This window comes from Heteronotia binoei, chromosome 1, assembly GCF_032191835.1.
Source record: "Heteronotia binoei isolate CCM8104 ecotype False Entrance Well chromosome 1, APGP_CSIRO_Hbin_v1, whole genome shotgun sequence".
Taxonomy (NCBI): domain Eukaryota; kingdom Metazoa; phylum Chordata; class Lepidosauria; order Squamata; family Gekkonidae; genus Heteronotia; species Heteronotia binoei.
The window spans coordinates 117,311,213-117,329,712 of NC_083223.1; the positions used below are offsets into that span (position 1 = coordinate 117,311,213).

General features: G+C 45.0%; 1 protein-coding gene across 3 annotated transcripts in view; it reads left to right on the forward strand.

The window, feature by feature from the left end:
* Positions 1–6,515, forward strand: part of AKAP7 (A-kinase anchoring protein 7) — a 142,413-nt gene extending 135,898 nt beyond the window's left edge. For 2 of the 3 annotated variants that reach the window (XM_060239409.1, XM_060239427.1), the window contains one exon: positions 4,256–6,515. In XM_060239409.1, the coding sequence (XP_060095392.1) occupies positions 4,256–4,461 (206 nt within the window). In that variant the 3' untranslated portion in view covers positions 4,462–6,515. The remainder of the gene's footprint in view (positions 1–4,255) is intronic. The other variant, XM_060239417.1, reaches the window with a different exon arrangement.
* Positions 6,516–18,500: the final 11,985 nt, after the last annotated feature.

Below are 18,500 nucleotides of genomic sequence, written 5' to 3' on the forward strand. Positions count from 1 at the left end.
CTCTGGATGTGCATGCTCAGCAGAGGACTCGTCTGGGAGCTGCGGTGCTGTTTCTTCTGGTTGACCATCTTCCCGCCTCCAGGTATGTCTTGCTTGTTAATCTCCTGTGAATGTGAAGCACAGAGACCACGAAGAAGATAGACAGGTTGCTTATCTGTAACTGTAGATCTTCGAGTGGTCATCTGTGCATTCACACTACCCGCCCTCCTTCCCCACTGCTGACGGTCTCTCTATGTTAGGGGCTTCCAGCAGTCAAGAAGGAACTGGCGGGATCATCGCGCTGGCTCCAGGGAGCCTGCATACTGGGACGCCTGCGCATACCCACTGGTGCTGAGTGTGAAAAATCCCGGGCTTTTTAGGTACCGATTTGGGGGATCGGCCTCAGGCGCTATATCCCATGAGTGTGAATGCACAGATGACCACTCGAAGATCTACAGTTAAAGGTAAGCAACCTGTCTTTTTATTTGTTAGTAGTTACTCTATGTTTTAGTGCACTTGAACAAACAGCTGAGCACATGAACACAAACATGAAGCTGCCTTATACTGAATCATATTCTTGGTCCATTCAGATCAGTATCTACTCAGACAAGCAGTGGCTCTCCAAGGTTTCCGGTAGAAGTCTTTTACCTCTCCCCCACCCTTTCCTTTTAACTGGAGATGCCTGGGATTGAACCTGGGTCCTTCTGCATGCCATACAGATGCCCTACCACTAAGCTACAGCCCCTCTGCTTCTACAAATGGAGCAGTTCATCCAAGACTGCTTTTATATTCTTAATTGCTAAAAGAGGCATACTCATTTACGATTCAGAGCACCTGAAGAGCATAGGCTCATTTGCTTGGTACCCCATTTATGATAATATTGCAAGCTTAAAAGAGAAAGTCCTCTGTCATTGGAGCTACTTGTTCTGTTTAAGCTTGCAAGCCAAGGACCAGAAATCAGGCTTTATTATTATCTTCCTATTTCCAGTGTATTGTAGTGTAATTCATTCCAATGTTGGAGTTGTATTGCACCTACTTCCTCATATTGTGTTGAGCTCTTCAGCAAAGGATGCCTATGCAAGCATTGTGCATTTCTGTAGCGAATGATTAATATTTTGCACTGTTTGATTTATCAAATTAACTGATCAACTTAATCTCTCCAAGTATCCTATCCACATTCCCAGGACAAGTGAACTAAAAATTATCCATATGAAGTAGAAATCTCAAGAACATTTAGTGTAACTATTACTAATGTGGAGTCCAAGTTGACTTGTATGTTGGTAAATTTATCTGCAAAATGCCTAGCAAACTGGTCACAAAAAACTGTAGAGAGTTTCACTATTTTGTCCCAGAGACCAACTCCCCCCCCCCTTTTTTTTTTTTTGCTGCTCTAATTTCCCCAACAATGGAGTTTGTCACTGCTCCCGTCTTGGGCACTATTTTAGGTTTCTTCCACAACCCAGTTTAGTACTTGAATTCTGCTTTAAAACAAAAATTCTGCATATGTGTAGACATTGCTTCATTGTTACAAAGATTTTCTATACTACCATTTAATGTTTCTAACCAATCAGATTTTTTTGCAAACTCCTAACCTGCAGTTATGACTGGCCCTGTTGTATGGATTTTTAACGTCCATGGGTGATGGGGGGGCAACACTTGGCCATTAGATATAAGGATTCTGTGATATATTTTACTGCAACAAAACCTAGAGGTACAGGATTAAACTGTACAAATTTCTTCCCCTATACACAAGCACAAATCACACAACATTCTCTGTTGCAAGTCTACTGTTAAAGAAACACACAGGAGAGAGAGACCAATGATAAATTAAGCTGACTTTTGAAAGTTGACTGTTTCATGAAACAACCTGATTTCTTATTGCTCCAAGATGAGTCACAGTAATATTTCAGCATCAGTGCTCTTCATCAGAATATAAGCTAAATCTGCCTTTTGTTTCTTATTGATAACTCTACAAATCTGTTGTATCACACATACCAGGATGCACATCATTTTACCATAATGAGATAGTCTTATAGACTCTGCTGTTGGGAAGCTGATGGACTATCAGTTCTTAATAGTGTCCCTTGAGCTTTTGAAAGCTGAATGAACAGACGTAAAAAATATTCTGGCTTGGTGTCAGATCTCCCCTTAGGGTTTTTGCATTACACTTTAAATATGAGAGCTTTGGGTATATGTAGAAAAACATATAGCTTTAAAAATATTATTTGCTTACTGTTAATTTTCTCTTTGTCTACATTTGTATGCCATCTGTGACACACTAAGAATCTGTTAAACAAACAAGCTAGTAATCCTAGTTTTTGAATAATTCAAAATAAGTATGCTGAAACCAAGGCAATTTGCATCTCCACAGATATGGCTACCTAAAAAGTGTCGTGTTGCTTTTTATATAATATTAACTACTGAAAGAAAGCATCTCAACATTTAGGGTTCTATGCTTTTGTGTTTAGCAGAATTTTAGAACAATGAAGACACATTATAGCCAAACTCTGAATGTTTTGATCTGATTACTGCTGCTGTGGTTTACTCTGCCACAATAAAAACATGTGGCGACACCTCATCAGTAATTATAGTTGTATGGCTTGTGTAGTTGTATCCTATATTTTTCATCCCTGGTTCATATTTTATTTTTATAGACTAAATGTTTCTTTTGTAGCAAACTGGTACTGAGGAGTGCAGTAGCAGGGTTGCTCACACATGACGACTTGTTTATTGTTCAGATCCATTTCCTACACTAGTTGTTTAAGGTGTTAAACTTGCTATCCATCTACAGGGGGTAGGAAGAGGAGGGAAGATGGAGCAGGGCATGGAGCCACATGAGACAGAGTACCCCCACTGCAGAGGTGATGGATGATCGGTGCTTCAAGCCAACTGAGTCCCTCAGCCTTCAGCGAGGCCTCCTTAAGAGCAACAGTGGCTTGTTAGTTAAAGCTGCTTTGGAGTAAGAGTCTGCTTACAATCCTATGCGAGGCAAAAAGAGGCATGATCTTGGTGTAGTGGCAAGTGGGAGGGGAGGGCAAAGAGTGATTTTGCTGCCTTGGCAAGAGATAAAGCATGAAACCTGTTAGGTAAGGAATGCATGATTAACTTCCTTCTAGCTGTGGGAAAAGAGGGTTAACACTTGCCCTGCCCCCCCCTCTTCACATTTGGCTAATTGTGTAGACCAAAAGGCTACATTTGGTTGAATGGCCAAATGAGCTTCCTACTCCACAGCCTTCACTATGGGTAGTGCACTGTGAGTGAGTGCATAGAAAGAAACATGTCCAGGGAACACCAGATTTGGTTATAGTAAGAGCAACACAGTATCAAGCAAAGTGCGATTGTTCCACACTTCAGTCTTCTGTAGCATCATTTTGCAAAGGTAGCAAATATTGTTCTCTTCCTCCCTTCCCTCCCTCTGTCTTTCTAAGTCCAAGCTTTCAACAGGCAGTCAAGGCCCCTGTATGCCTATATATTGCATGGTCTGGGCATACTCTTAGTTCAGTAAACAAAAACAAACCAGAAGCTTTTCCTTTAAAGTCAGAGATGATACAAGGACAGAGTTACATAGTACAAATTCATTATGCTCAGTAGACTTGTAGGTTTTTTAATTTATGCACTACAGCTTAAAAGAAAAATAAACATTTACGCTGCTAATATGGTGTTTTATGTATTCTTATGTAAGTAATTGATTCACAAAGTAGATTACAATTTAATATGAGATGAATATGAATATCAGTTAAGGAGGGATATTCGAGACCTTAATATACAGTACAAGTAAAGTGAGCAAATGTAACTAGTCTATGAAGTAAAAAAAAAAAGGCTGCTGGTTAAGATTTATAGTGTTTAAGTATAATTCTTATTTTTATCCATGGTTCTTATGCACAGTGATCTCCCATTCAGCCTTCTGGCCCACCTACACTGAGCTTTAGCAATGCTACAGCATTGGATGCTCCCAGATTATTCCCTTGGACCCAAGATGTACAGTTTAAGGTGCTATATAGATTGAGCAGGGAGAAAGCTCAGTTTGGGGGCCAGGCAAACAGATGAGCAACAGAGCCAGAAAGCATGCTTATGAAATAGCTGAGGATCCACCTCCTGGCTGCCCTTAAGCAACCTGCTGGGAAACTGAAGCCAGTGCCCAGATGGCCTGAGATGAGCTTGCTTTTCAAGACTAGGTGGGTAAGGAGGACTGAAAAATTATTCCTAATAGGTGTGTATTGAGTGCTCTTTCCCCACGTGTACTGGTTTACTGATTTTTGTCTGTTGTGGTGTGTAGGTGAAAAGAGAGGGGCAGAGCCAGATGATGCGGAGTTACTGAGCCTCAGCAAAAGACTGGTGGAGAATGCAGTCCTCAAGGCGGTGCAGCAGTATCTAGAAGAAACTCAAAACAAAAATAGGCAGACTGATTGCGAAATCCCAGTGAAAACTGAGGAGGCAGCCATTGGCAATAGCAAGGAAAGTGAGAACGACAATAGTGAATGAGTACTTTGGGAGCCAAGAGGCAGAATTCTACCACAAATATCCATGTCTTTGCCCTGTAGGTCAGCTCTGCTGAACTGCCATGGCGAACTTGAGTTTGTTATTGTCTGGTACTAGACACCTCTTCTGAATCGGAGATTCTATCTTGCAGAGCTTCATGACTTGGATATCAATGCTGCTAAGAATAAAAACACTACTGAATCCTGGAAAGAAAGACATGACAGAGAGGGAGGGAGGGATGAACAGGCCTGATCAACAAAGAGGCCCACTTCAGTCAGTCTCAGCTGCAGAAAATCTCTTCATTGCATTTGAAGAGAACAGAGCTTGTGTGATGAAAACAAATCTCCAAAGAAGATGGGCTAGCCAAACTGAAAATGATGCCATTTATTTTGTTGCACAGAATTGCAGAATATAACTGTTTACTTGAAGTGTATTGGAAATGAAGACATTTTTGTTACACTGGAAAAAGAAACACTGCACAGAAGTGTGGTTACTAATATCAGTCATTGCTACTATTACAAAATGGGAAATGTTCATGATACCCTATCATTATGTTTCATGTTTAAATAACTTGCATACGCAAATTATATATTTTTGACTAAACATATTTTATATAAGAAGCACATATGGACAAAACTATGTGTTTCTCAAAAGATGGCATCTTTTTGATACTTTGATTCCATTAATATTTGAGACAACAATTAATTGTATGCAAAATTATACCACCTTTTTCTTTTAGGAAAAAGCCATGAAGCTGATGTAGTAAAGGAAGCTTTGCACAAAGAACTGTTGGCTCTGTTATCCAAACTGAATCAGATAAAGGCGCTTTTGTCGAGCCCAGAGATACGGATGAAAATATACAAGGAACTGCTTGTAAAAGGACTTACAATGCCAGCACCTGTGAAAAACACTGGAGTTGCATCTCTTGTCTCTTAACTAAAAGTGTTGGAATGTGGAACCTGATAAATTCATTTTTAGACAAAGAACATTTCTTTTTCAAATATGTCTTGTTTACTTGGGGAGAGGTCTATGTGAAACTATTTGAAAGGGGGGGGGGACCATTACAGGACATACAAATACATGCTTCCAAAATGCATCCATTTCACAGAATTTAATAATAATAATTTGATGTGTTTGCAACAAGAGGGGAACTCAGTTTTTAAGCATTCAGTAACCATGTATAGAAATGGCTCTCTAGTTTTAAAAAATTGTGCAATTCGTATGGAAATCCAGTATAATTACTCAGCATTGCATAGTTAAATGCTATCTCATATGCTTACTGCTGTCAGAGGAAGTCTAAGGACACATCTGTAGAGAAACCTTCTGATTCAGTACTTCAGTGCAATCTAAGAATTGCAGGAAGTGCTACTTTTGGAACAGAATTGAGTATTCTCTTATTTTGGATGGACCGGTCTTCCTGAGTTAACCCTGGAATTCCTTCCCATACCACCACACCTCAGTTTATCATATAATCCTCTAGGAAGAATATTCAGGTTGTTTATTGATAATGTGCAGTTTGCAGATATCAGATCCTCTTAATCAGCACCTCAGAGGCCTGAATAAAGTAGTAAAATCCTGTCAGAGTTAAGCAGTTCTGTGCACTGCTATGCATACTCCAATCTAAGCCCAATAAAATCATTGTCAGGCCCCAGTCCCTAGAAATAAGCCTCACTGAACTCAAGGGTCTTACTTTGAGTAAACATGCAGATATTCATGTTGAACAAGCCCCACAGATTCCAAGAGGTATGTGAGTTCTCTTTCATGACTTTTGTACTGAAATCAGTAAGATTTTAGAGTTCTTAACTGTGGTTGGATCATGCCTCCTGTGTCTACATGTCTTTTGGTTTGAATTCCTGATTCTTTAACAAACCGCTTCAATAGCTGCAAAGTGACAATTTCAGGAAGATTAACCTGTGAATTAATGTTAAACTGTACAGCCAATGTTTTGTATTACACTGTATATAAGCTGTGGTTTTGATTTGGCAATGTTTTCTTTTTTTAACCAGAAGTTAAAATTGTATGTACAGATGCTAAAATATTATTTCTGCTGCTGTTTACATGCAAACTAGAATGTTTCTAATTTCTCAGTGGTTCTTGTGAAATCACAAAACAGAATGAACCTTACCTGATCATTTCTTAGAGGAGCAAGCTTGATTTCCCCCCCAAAAAGTTATTGATGTCTAACTTGTCCATACCTATCAGTCATCTGAAGTTTTCTAGAGGCATACAATACTGCAGCATCAATCCATCATTTCAGGACGTTTGAGAAATCCCAGATCTAACAAAGGTAGACATATATACTAGTCTGCATAGAAGAAACTGTAGAGAAAAGAAGTATTTTCAAGATGCTGCCCCCCCCCCCTTTTGGAACTAATGGATACCATTAAAATATGGATTTACCTACATTTGGACATCACATGTTGAGGCCCAAAAACTCTGCATACACAGACCATAAAAAAGGTAAAGGTAGTCCCCTGTGCAAGCGCCAGTCATTTCCGAATCTGGGGTGACGTTGCTTTTATGTTTTCACAGCAGATTTTTTACGGGGTGGTTTGCCATTGCCTTCCCTGTGACTTAAACTTTGTGGGAGTTCTGATATCTATTCACTCCAGTGACGTCACTGAGATGTGCCATGGGTCAAATCGTGAGCAAGTCTTAGCCTGCATTGGGAAGTCACCATTGCTCAATGCCAGGGTAACAAGAATACACTACCCAAGACAAAATGTTCCATATCTCTTTAGCCCTAATCCACTTTGACACCGGTTTGTGGTCATCTCTGGTACTTTCCAGGATTTCTGTGTTCATAATATTCTACTTCAGATATTGTACTAAAATGCTAATGCTAAGACTAACTTCTTTGTACTCACAAGTCTGCCTTTAAGAGTGACTACAGACAGAAGCAAATGAGAATCTGTCAGGGTGCAGCTGCAGCCAACCTCAAGCATAACAAATGGCAACCATATTAGAGTAGGATCTACGGAAAAATGTAATTATGCAAAGTCATCTCAGGAAGGGAAAATCCCTGCATCTTAAAGCAGAAGGAATGATTCCCCTTCACCCACAGTACCTATTGACACACAAATGACCACTATATTTCTTTTTTTCCATTATGCACCAATATTCAATACCTAGTAATATTCAACAGCTAGGAGCTGAAGAAAAAATAGCGATTGGAATCCCAAAATCTATGCAAGAATTGGCAACTTTGCTACTTACAGTTTGGCATAACACCAAAGTGAGGTGCCAAGACAAAGAGACTGGTTGCCAAAGTAAAGCATACTTTGATTGTACTGGTTTTCTAAGTGACAAGCATAACCAAATCTAAACACAGGCACAAATAATGAACTCTTTATTTCCAGCTATGTGGCCTTGAGAAACCACTATACACCAGAACAAATACCAGCTTTCTCATGCTAGCTACAGACCTAACTATAATCCCTCTCCCCGCCCCCCCATCCCCAACCTTGGTGCCCCCATTTTCCCATAGTGGATCATAATACAGCAATGTTCTATGACATGGCAGTTATAGTGTTTATATTCTACATATACTAAAAATGCAAAAGATAAAAACAGGTAACTTCTTTCTATAGACAGTATATTCCAAGGATTTGTAGAGGTTGTTTATGCCAATTGGGAACAGTGACTCAAATGCTATTAAGTTCAGCATTGGGATCAATGGAAAGTCCCAGTGCAATACTGCATTTCAAAAAAAGGGAGCTTTACAAAAATGAGGGGAACAGTAAAAAGAAAGCTGAAGAGGAAACACAAGAAAGTCAAATTTCTACAGGATGCTTGGAAGCTATTTAAAAGTATTCTAATTGAAGCCCAAACAGAATGCATTCCACAGGTTAGGAAAGGCACTGCCAAGTCTAAAAAGAATGTATGGTTACTAATGAAGGTTAAGAAAGCTATAAAAAGTAAAGGTTTATTTTTAAAAGAAGAAGATCTGCCTCAGTGAATTGAACAGGAGGGACCGCTCTAGCAAAAAAAGTAAATAATTAGATATGCAAAATAATATTTTTAAGAGTGGATTGTTAGAAGCATCAAGACGAACATTTTTAAAAAAACAGATCCAGAGCAGGGAACCATCTGGAGAAGCAGTGAGGTCTTTGGATTACAAAAGTATATAGGAATTGCTAAACTCAACAAGGGCCAGGTAGGAGGGTCAAGAGTCCAGGGGTCCACTTCCAAGGATTGGGAGCAGTGCAGGATACAGGGGTCTGGGCATCCTGCTGCTTCCCTGTTAAAGCTGCTACTGGATACAATTCCCTGATGGCATACACCCAGGGCCAGCTTGCCCATTAGTCAAACTAGGCAGTTGCCTAGGGTGCTGGGAAGGGGGGGAATTGGGCTTCCCCCCCAGTGCCCAAGACAAATGCCTAAATTTGCCTCTCCCCACCACCACTGCCGCCACCCCCTCCCTTCTCTTCCGTCATGCTCTGCTTGCCCCCCGCACGATCCGAGGAGCACGCCGGAAAGGAGAGGGGAGAAACTTCCTTCAGCACTCTCTTCAAAGAATGTTCAGATGCTGGCCATCTTGAAGCTGATCGGGCTGATCCTCATCACGGTGCTACTCTGATCAATGGGACGCAACAGAGGGTGGTGCTGCGGAGGAACTCACATGTGATAGTGCAAACTCAAGAGGACTAAGGTGAAGCCTGAGAATCAATCCAGTAGAAACTGAAGATGGTGGTGGGCATTTTTACAAGCCCAGCAGAACCAGCACCATGTACACAGAGTGCCAGTGCAATCCAAGAGTGCCTAGCAGAATCTAGTGCTGTTGTGGCAATGCCAGTTCAACAGGACTGCTGTCCAGCACAGAATCACATTGTTGCATTCAGAGCAAAGATTGGCACTACTGCTCAACCCAGGATTTCCAGGATATACAAATACAATGACAACAAGTAGAGAAATACACAAGAGCAAAGTCTACAAACTGGTCCAGAGTCGGATATCCAAAGGTCCAGTCCAAGGGCCAGGTAGGAGGGTCAAGAGTCCAGGGGTCCACTTCCAAGGATTGGGAGCAGTGCAGGATACAGGGGTCTGGGCATCCTGCTGCTTCCCTGTTAAAGCTGCTACTGGATACATCTGCTCAGGTGGGGATTATGTCTATGTGGAGTCCAATTATTCAGATTCCTCCAAGGAGGAGGAGGTGACAGCTGGCTGGCCCGTGACACACACTCCAAGTAAGGAAGGGGTTTGTAAACCCAGTAGAACCAGTGCACTGCACTAATGCCCAGCAGAACCCAGTGCCATTGTGGCCATGCCAATTCAGCAGGACTAATGTGAAGCACAGAATCATTCTACAGGCAAGGGGATGCAAGCCCAGCAAAACCAGTGCAATGTAGTAGGGCCCAGCAGAACCCAGTGCCATTGTGGCAATGCCAACTCAACAGGACTGAAGTGAACTACAAAATCATGATCTAATCAAGAGGGGCTGCAATCCCTGAACAATCATTTCAGTGTACAGAATGCCCACAAGAACCCAGTGCCACTGTGGCAATGCAAGTAAAGGAGGACTAATGTCGAACCAGAGAATTCCTGCAGTACAAACTGAAGAGGGGGCATTTTTTCAAGCCCAACACAACTATTTCAGTGTACAGAGTGCCCAGAATGGCACTGCAAGTTTGAAAGGATTTATCTCAAAGCATAATGTCACAAGAAATTCAAGTGTGTGTGGGCGGGGCAGTATTTTGCAAGGCTGTCACAACAAGTACTATGTGCAAGTTACAATGCCCAGTAGAATCTAGTGTCACTGGCACTGCAAGCTTAAAAGGACTGGTCTCAAAGCACAGAGTCACAACAAATCCGAAGTAGGAGGTTTTACAAACTCTGTGCAAGAAAATAGAAAGATAACACAAAGGAATGCAGGCAAAGTGATGGGGACCTCTTGAAATTGACAGGACTAGTTTGAATCTGACAAGAGTGTTTCCAGAGCTGGAGAATTCCACTCTCCCCTGTTGTTTTGAAGTTTAGTAAACATTTTGTTTGAGCTGAGACAATCTGGGAATGTATCCATTCACTAACCTCCACAAACTGCTTGAACGTTCATGCTGGTTGATCTGCCACAAACATCAGTTTGTGAACCACAAACTCACCAAAATAATCATAAACATTCGTGTGTGTCCATCCCTAATAATGCTATAATGCAGCATGAAAAGAGGAAGACAACATGAGATGGATTGATTCAGTAAAGAAAGCCACAGCCCTCAATTTGCAAGTCCCAAATAAGGCTGTTAATGATAGGAGATTCTGGAGGCCATTAATTTATAGGGTCGCCATAAGTTGGATGCAGGTTGGCACATCTTAACACACATAACTACACATATATGAGTGCCAGGAACAGAGGCAGCAGTTACAACAATACTAGCTAAGGTGATGGGTTATCTACTTTTTAAAGAGGTATATTTCTGTACTTCAGTGATACTGGATCCTTTAATGACGTCCACTTCACAACAGACTGTCCTTTGCTTACCAACAAGCATTGCTAACATACAGATGCTAACATTTCATGAAATATTATAATATTCTCCTTTTGGACTAGGCTTCTCACAAAAAACACCCTTAAGTCATCCACTGCTTGCAGTAAAAGCTAAGGCTTTAAACTCTAGAGACAATCAAGGATAAACATAGTAGCAGATTTTTCTTCACTGTTTGATCGATAGAGGAAAAAAGTAACTTGCACAAATTTCCTCATTTATATTCTCCTCATGTTATATGTCTTCTTAATGAGAACATTTGTACTGAACGGAAACTAATCCTGGAGAGGTTAAAAAGTGCATTCACATCCAAACAATAATTAGTACTCTGTGGAGGGGGGGGGGACACTAAAAGGAAGCTGGAGACATGAAAAAATGTTACAAAATAATGAACCACAATATTGTTCTCATAGTATTCTTTCATCTCTTCTTGTGACCAAAGTCTCTGCCATCTGTTTTCCTGACTAAAATATTTTATTGTTGGTAGCAGCTATTAAACATTTTTAATATAAAGGTTTGGATTTAAAAAAAAATCATACTGATGCATACACTACTTCAGTGCTAGAAAAATACTATCACACATTCCTTGAATCTGTTCAAGAGGAACAAAAAATAGACAAATGAAATCACAACGCAAAATGAATCCATTCACAACCTCTCATGCTTCAGCTGTCAATCTCAGGCCATTGTGTGGTACCTCTAGAGTCAGAATGTGAGTGATTGAGCATGTGCACAAGCTCATTCAAATATGCAGAATCATGAATTGGTTCTTCCCAGACAGCACAATTTCCTTTGGTGGATGAAAATTGCATACTGGAATTTCTGCCCCATTTAAAAATCCATGTATATGGAAAGCTATCTAATCAGAGAAATACTTCGCTGGCATTTTAGCATTTAAGTTAAGAGAGTATTTTTTAAAGTCTGAGTGATACAGTCCAGAACTTTTATGTTTTTTCCTTCTAAACCTGTGTGTGTGTGAGAGAGAGTGCTTACACTGCAATTCAGTTATGACATTATACAAATTTGTCCTGTATAGAAAAACTGTCCCAGCTATCAAGGAACATAAATGCAGATACCTTCAGAAACCTGTTGCTAGCTGTAATTTCCTGTCTGGCCAGATTGGCATACTGTAATTAATATTTACTCATTTCAATACTCAGCATGCTATAAACCTGACCTGTAGGGTCTCTTGATGAGAGAGAAGAAAGGAAGGAGGTGGGTCACATCTTTTGTCTGACAGTGAGCTCAGCAAGGAGAGATAACAACCGATTAGACTTATCAGCATTCTTTTAAAAAATTACTATTTCCCTGGTCATTGCAAGACAAGAAACACATGTGTTGCTTAATTCCAAGTTTGAGGGGAAACTAGCTATACATTATTTGCAAATACACATATCATACCAGACATCTACTTTTTCAAACGAAAAGCTTTTTACATATCTGGAATTCCCTCTGGAGGGAGATTTGTCTGTCCTATTTTATCATAGGCAAATGAAATCGCAAAGCAAAATGAACCCATTCACAATCTTTCATACCTCCAGCTGTCAATTTCAAGCCATTGTGTGGCACCCATGTGCACAAATTCATTCCAATATGCAGAATCCATGAACTGGTCCTTCTCAGAATGGACCACTTCACCCAACATATAGTTTCTTGTTTCATTTGGTTTTCCCTTACTGATCCTCCTTTCTAGAATAATAATAATAATAATAATTTTTTATTTCTATCCTGCCCTCCCCGCCGAAGCAGGCTCAGGGCAGCTCACAACATAAAATACACTGTACATCAATTATACTTATAAAAACATGGTTAAAACAAAATTATAGATTATTAAAATTAACATTTAACAATGTGGCGTTATAAACATTAGATCTTCAGTGGAATTCAGTAACTAAAAGCATTTTCAGCAGCATTTCCTAGCTTTGTCATTAGTTGAAGGCCATCTTGAAAAGGTGGGTCTTACAGGCCCTACGGAATTGATCTAAGCATCGTAGGGCCCGCACCTCCTCAGGGAGTTGATTCCACAGCAGTGGAGCTGCGACAGAGAAGGCCCGATCCCTGGTGGCCTTCAATCTGGCCTCCCTTGGCCCAGGGACATTCAGTTGGTTTTTTCCAGCTGACCTCAGCGCTCTCTGGGGCTCATATGGGGAGAGACGGTCCCTCAGGTAGGTAGGTCCTCGGCCATATAGGGCTTTAAAGGTGATAACCAGCACTTTGTAGCGAACTCGGTATGCCACTGGCAGCCAGTGCAGCCCACGCAGCCCCGGCTGTATGTGCTCCCACCTTGGGAGCCCCAACAACAGCCTAGCCGCCGCATTCTGCACCAGCTGCAGCTGCCGAGTTTTGCACAAGGGCAGCCCCATGTAGAGGGCGTTGCAGTAATCCAGTCTCGAGGTGACCGTAGCATGGATCACCATTGCTAGGTCACGGCGCTCCAGGAAGGGGGCCAACTGCTTTGCCCGTCGAAGATGAAAGAACGCGGACTTGGCAGCGGCCGCTATCTGTGCCTCCATTGATAATGAAGGCTCCAGAAGAACCCCCAAGCTCTTGACCTTATAGGCTGCTTTCAGCAGCACACCGTCAAAGACCGGCAAGGGGATTTCCCTTCCCAGAGCACCGCGACCCAAGCAAAGGACCTCTGTCTTTGTTGGATTCAACTTCAGCCCGCTCAGTCTGAGCCAACCTGCCACGGCTTGCAGTGCTAGGTCCAGGTTTTCTGGGACGGAGTCAGGCTGGCCATCCATTAGTAGATAGAGCTGGGTGTCATCAGCATATTGATGGCACCCAAGCCCAAACCTCCAGGCAATCTGGGCAAGGGGTCGCATATTCTACTTGTTTTAAGTGGATTTCATGTCTCTTGTCCCTGAATGTCCAACTCAGAATACCCAATGCTTGGTCAATTTTTGGAGTATAATTTAATCTGAATGCCACACAAATTACATTAGGCTGTTCTGTGCTGTTCCACCAAAAGAACAAAACAGATGTTCCATGGAACAGGCAGGTACCTCCTCCATGTTTTAAAATGCCAAGCTACTAAAATCAGGATGGAGTAGAAAAAAAAGAGATTGGATTTATACCCCGCCATTCACTTGGAGTCCCAGAGTGGCTTACAATCTCCTTCCCTTTCTTTCCCCACAGCACTCTGTGAAGGAGGTGGGGCTGAGAGAGAACTACTCTTGAGAGGAACAGCTCTGAGAGAGTTATTACTGGTCCAGGGTCACACAGCAGCTGCAAGTGGAGTGGGGAATCAAACCGAATTCTTCCAGATAGGAGTCTGTGCACTTACCCACTAAACCAAACTGGCTCTCTGGAGTAAGGGGGACAGAGGGAGTTTGGCATGAATGTAATGCCATGCAACATTGCCATTTTTTACTCCAAGGCAACTTATCTCTGTAGTTGTCACTTTCTCAGAGTGCAGGCAGGCAGGAGTCCAAAGCCACTCCAAGTTCAAAGTCCAGGAAGTCAAGCAGGAGCCAAGTCACCAATGCAGAATCACAAATGAGAATCAGAAGTCAATGTCCAAAAGCCAAAAGGTCTGGGTGCCAAGGAAATCAAGCAGGTCAGGATCAGGAAGGAGTGTGGATGGAAGCCAGAGAATAGACTTGTTGCTTCCACAAGGTTACCAGATCCTGGGTAGGAGCTATATGGGGGCCTCAGTCAGCCTGCTCCCTGGGTGGCAGTGACTCTGCTAGAACTCAGGGCTGAGAGATCTGAAGCCTCGGCGTGCCTCATGTCTTCGCTCTGAAAGTTCTTTCCGGAGCCTGCTTCGAACTCTTGAGGTGGGAGGAGGGAGCTTGGAGGAGATTGATCATCAACAGCTGACACTGGTGCCTGGAGAGTGACTGATGGGCCAGCTGCTGTTTGTTCAGCTGAGGAACTGACTGGCAATTCTTCCAGGTCTGTTAACTTTTCCAGCTCCTCCTCGTCAGGGCTCATGACACTATCCCCCCCACAGGACCCCCCCCCACACACAGACGGGCCAGGCCGGTCAGAGTAGGCCATGTGGAACTGCTGCACGAGGTCGGGCATGTAGGTTGTCCGTGGGTTCCATGAACGGTCCTCGGGGCCATAGCCTTCCTGGTCCACAAGGTACTGGAGGTCCCCGTGGTGGATTTGGGAGTCCAGAAGCTGGTGGACCTCGTGTTCTTCCTCGTCATCGACTAGGACAGGCGGAGGCAGTGCTGGAGGCGGTGGTTAGATGGGATCCGGTGGTGTAGTAGGAACAAGGAGGGACCGGTGGAAGACCGGGTGGATGCGGAGGGTGGCCGGAAGCTGTAGCCGGAAAGCAACGGGGTTGATTTGGTCCGTGATCAGGTAAGGCCCCGTGAAGCAAGGGTCCAGCTTGCGAGACCGGCCAGGCCAACGCAGGTAACGGGTGGAGAGACAGACATGGTCCCTGGGCTTCAGTGGGGGCCCCACCTGTCACTTTCAGATGGCGGCGGTCTTGTAGGCCTCTTTAGCCTGTTGGAGCTGCTCTCAGAGGAAGTCCTGGAGAGCTCGGAGATCCTGCAGGTCCGCATCAGCAGCAGGGACTGCTGGGGGGCAGGACTGCGGGGAAGAAGCAAGGGTGGTACCCATAGGTGGCTGTAAATGGGGTCTGTTGCGTGGACGCATGTACAGGCAAACTCAGCCAGGGGTACCATGGCGGCCCAGTCATCCTGCTGGTAGCTTGTGTAACAACACAGGTATTGTTCCAGCGTGGCATTGGTGCGTTCGGTCTGCCCATCCATTTGGGGATGGTACACTGAGGACAAATGTACCTGGGTGCCTAAACTGGATTGCAGGGCTTGCCAGAATCAGGAGGTGAACTGGGGGCCTCGGTCTGAGATCAAGTGTGCCGGGAGCCCATGCAGGCAAAAGACGTGCTGGAGGTAGAGCTGGGCTGTTTCAGGAGCCGTGGGTGGCTTGGGACATGGAACAAAGTGAGCCATCTTGGTGAAGAGGTCCATCATCACCAGGATGCAAGTGTGCCCCTTGGACCTGGGGAGCTCAGTGATAAAGTTCAGGGAGACAGTGTCCCAGGGTCCTGCAGGCATGGGTAGGGGATGCAAAAGCCCTGGAGGGTTGGCCAGTACATCCTTGGCCTGCTGGCAGACCTCACAGGAACCGACATAGCGGGCAACGTCGACATGGACACAAGGCCACCAGAACTTCTGTGTGAGCAGGTGCAAGGTCTTGTGTTGGCCGAAGTGCCCCACAGGAGGGGAGTCATGGGTCAAGAGGAGCACGTCAGCCCAGAGGGGTCCTGGAGGCATGTATAGGCGCCCATGGAGGAGAACTTGGCGGGTCAGTTTTGCACTTCCAGGGGTCTTGGGCCTGGCTGGCCTGGATGTCTGCAGCCAAGGTTGGGCAAGTTGCGGTGGCAACAAAGACCGAGGTTGCAATGATGAGCCCAGTTGGGGTCTCCTCCATGAGAGGCACAGAGTACTTCGGTTTTCGGGAGAGGACGTCCGCTTTCTGGTTCTGGTTCTGTGGGGTGTAGGTGATCCGGAAGTCAAACCAGGAAAAGAAGAGGGGCCACCAGATCTGACGCTGGGTGAGGCGTCGAGCAGTCTGTTGGTCAGGTTCTGGTGGTCAGTCAGGACCTGGATGGGGTGGCAGGCCCCTTCAAGGTGATGCCTCTAAACCTTGAAGGTGGTCTTGATGGCCAGGAGTTCCCACTCCCAGATGGTGTAGTTGCACTCTGCGGGCATCAGCTGCCGCGAGTAGTATGCGCAGAGTTGTAGTGGCTGGGAGGGGTCCTCCTGCTGGGATAGCACTACACCGAGGGCCTTGCTGGAGGCGTCGGTCTCTACTGTGAACGGCAGTTGCGGGTCTGGGCAACGCAGGAGCGGCTCGGTGGTGAAGCAGGTTTTCAGGGTGGTGAAGGCATGGTCTGCCTCTGGAGTCCAGTGAAATGGCTCTTTGGGCCGGAGGAACTGGGTCAGAGGCATGGTTATGTCGGCATCAGCAGGGATGAACTGGCGGTAATAACTGGAAAAGCCAAGGAACTGCTGTACATCCTTGCGGTTCCGCAGCATCTGCCAGGTCAGGACCACCTTGACTTTGTTCAGGTCCATCCGAGTCCCATGGGGTGAGACAATGTAGCCAAGGAACTCGACCACTGTTAGGTTGAAGGCACACTTCTCTAGCTTGGCATAGAGATCATGCTCATGCAGGCGTTGCAGGACCTGGCAGACGTGCCCTGCATGCTGGGCAGGGCTTTGGGAATAAATCAAAATGTCATCTAAATAAATGATTACAAATTGGTCAAGCGGAAGATGTCATTCATCAGCCTTTGAAAGGCAGCTGGGGCATTGGTCAGGCTGAAAGGCATCATAAGATACTCGTACTGGCCATAGCGGGACCCGAACGCCATCTTCCATTTGTCCCCTGTGCAGATCCACACCAAGTTGTACATGCTCCAGAGGTCCAGTTTGGTATAGACCTGGGCCCCCTTAAGGCGATCCAGTAGTTCTGGGATCAGTGGCAAAGGCTAGCAATCCCAGATGGTGATTTTGTTCAGGGCCCGGTAGTCATTGCAGAGCCGGAGCTTGCTGCCTTTCTTCTTGACAAAGAGAACATGGGGTCGGACATGGGGTCGAGCCACCCTATGGGTAGGGATGTCCTTGGTACCAAATTGATGGTGCAGTCATAAGGCCAGTGCGGGGGGAGCTGGTTGGCCCCCCTTTCCTCAAAGATATTGGCAAAGTCTGTGTAGGCAGGGGGAAATAGAAGACCAGCCGCCAGGGCGGCGGCGGCCAGTGTGGCCAACCGGGCCTGGTGAGGACAAGGGTCCTTGAAGCTCAGCTTTCCCTGTGCCCAGTCCACGAGGCGGTTGTGCTTTACAAGCCAGGAGAGTCCCAGAATGAGGGGAAAGCAGGGCATATGAGCAACATCAAATTGTACTTGCTCATGATGGTGTTGGATCTGGAGCATGACCAGGTGGGTCTCCTGAGTCACCGGACTGGAGCAGAGGAGGCACCCATCAATGGCTTTGACCAGGGTTGGGGTGTCTTTGTCCTGCACCGGGATCTGATGTTTCACAAAGGCCACGTTGACAAAGCAGTAGCAGCCCTGGAGTTGACCATGGCGTAGACGAACAAGCCAGTGCCTGTCTGGCAAGCCGAGTGTGACCAGTACAAGAAACAGGCCCTGGTCAGTAATGTAGGGTTCAGGGAACCCGGCTAGGTACCCCAAGTCAGGGGGTCCACTCAGACTTGGGGCTGGTCTTTTACTGGCGGCAGTGGCACGGTACTGGGCTGGGTACGCTTGGTGGGACAGCCAAAGGAAAAGTGCCTCACCCTTCCACAGTACAGGCAGAGATTCTGTGAGCGACATCATGCTTTTCCCTAAGAGGTGAACCGCAGCTGTGCAACCCCAAGTTGCATAGACTCGGGTCGTCAGTCCTGGGGCTGGTGTGCATCAGGGTTGGCACCATCGCTGGGCGGCGAGGCAGCTGAGAGGGATGGACGCTGCTGTGTGCTTGGCAGCGGCTTTCCATGCGGCCATCTATGCGAGACACAGCGTGATTAGGCCTTGCAGTGTGGCCGGTCGGTCTACTCGTGCCAGCTCATCAAGGAC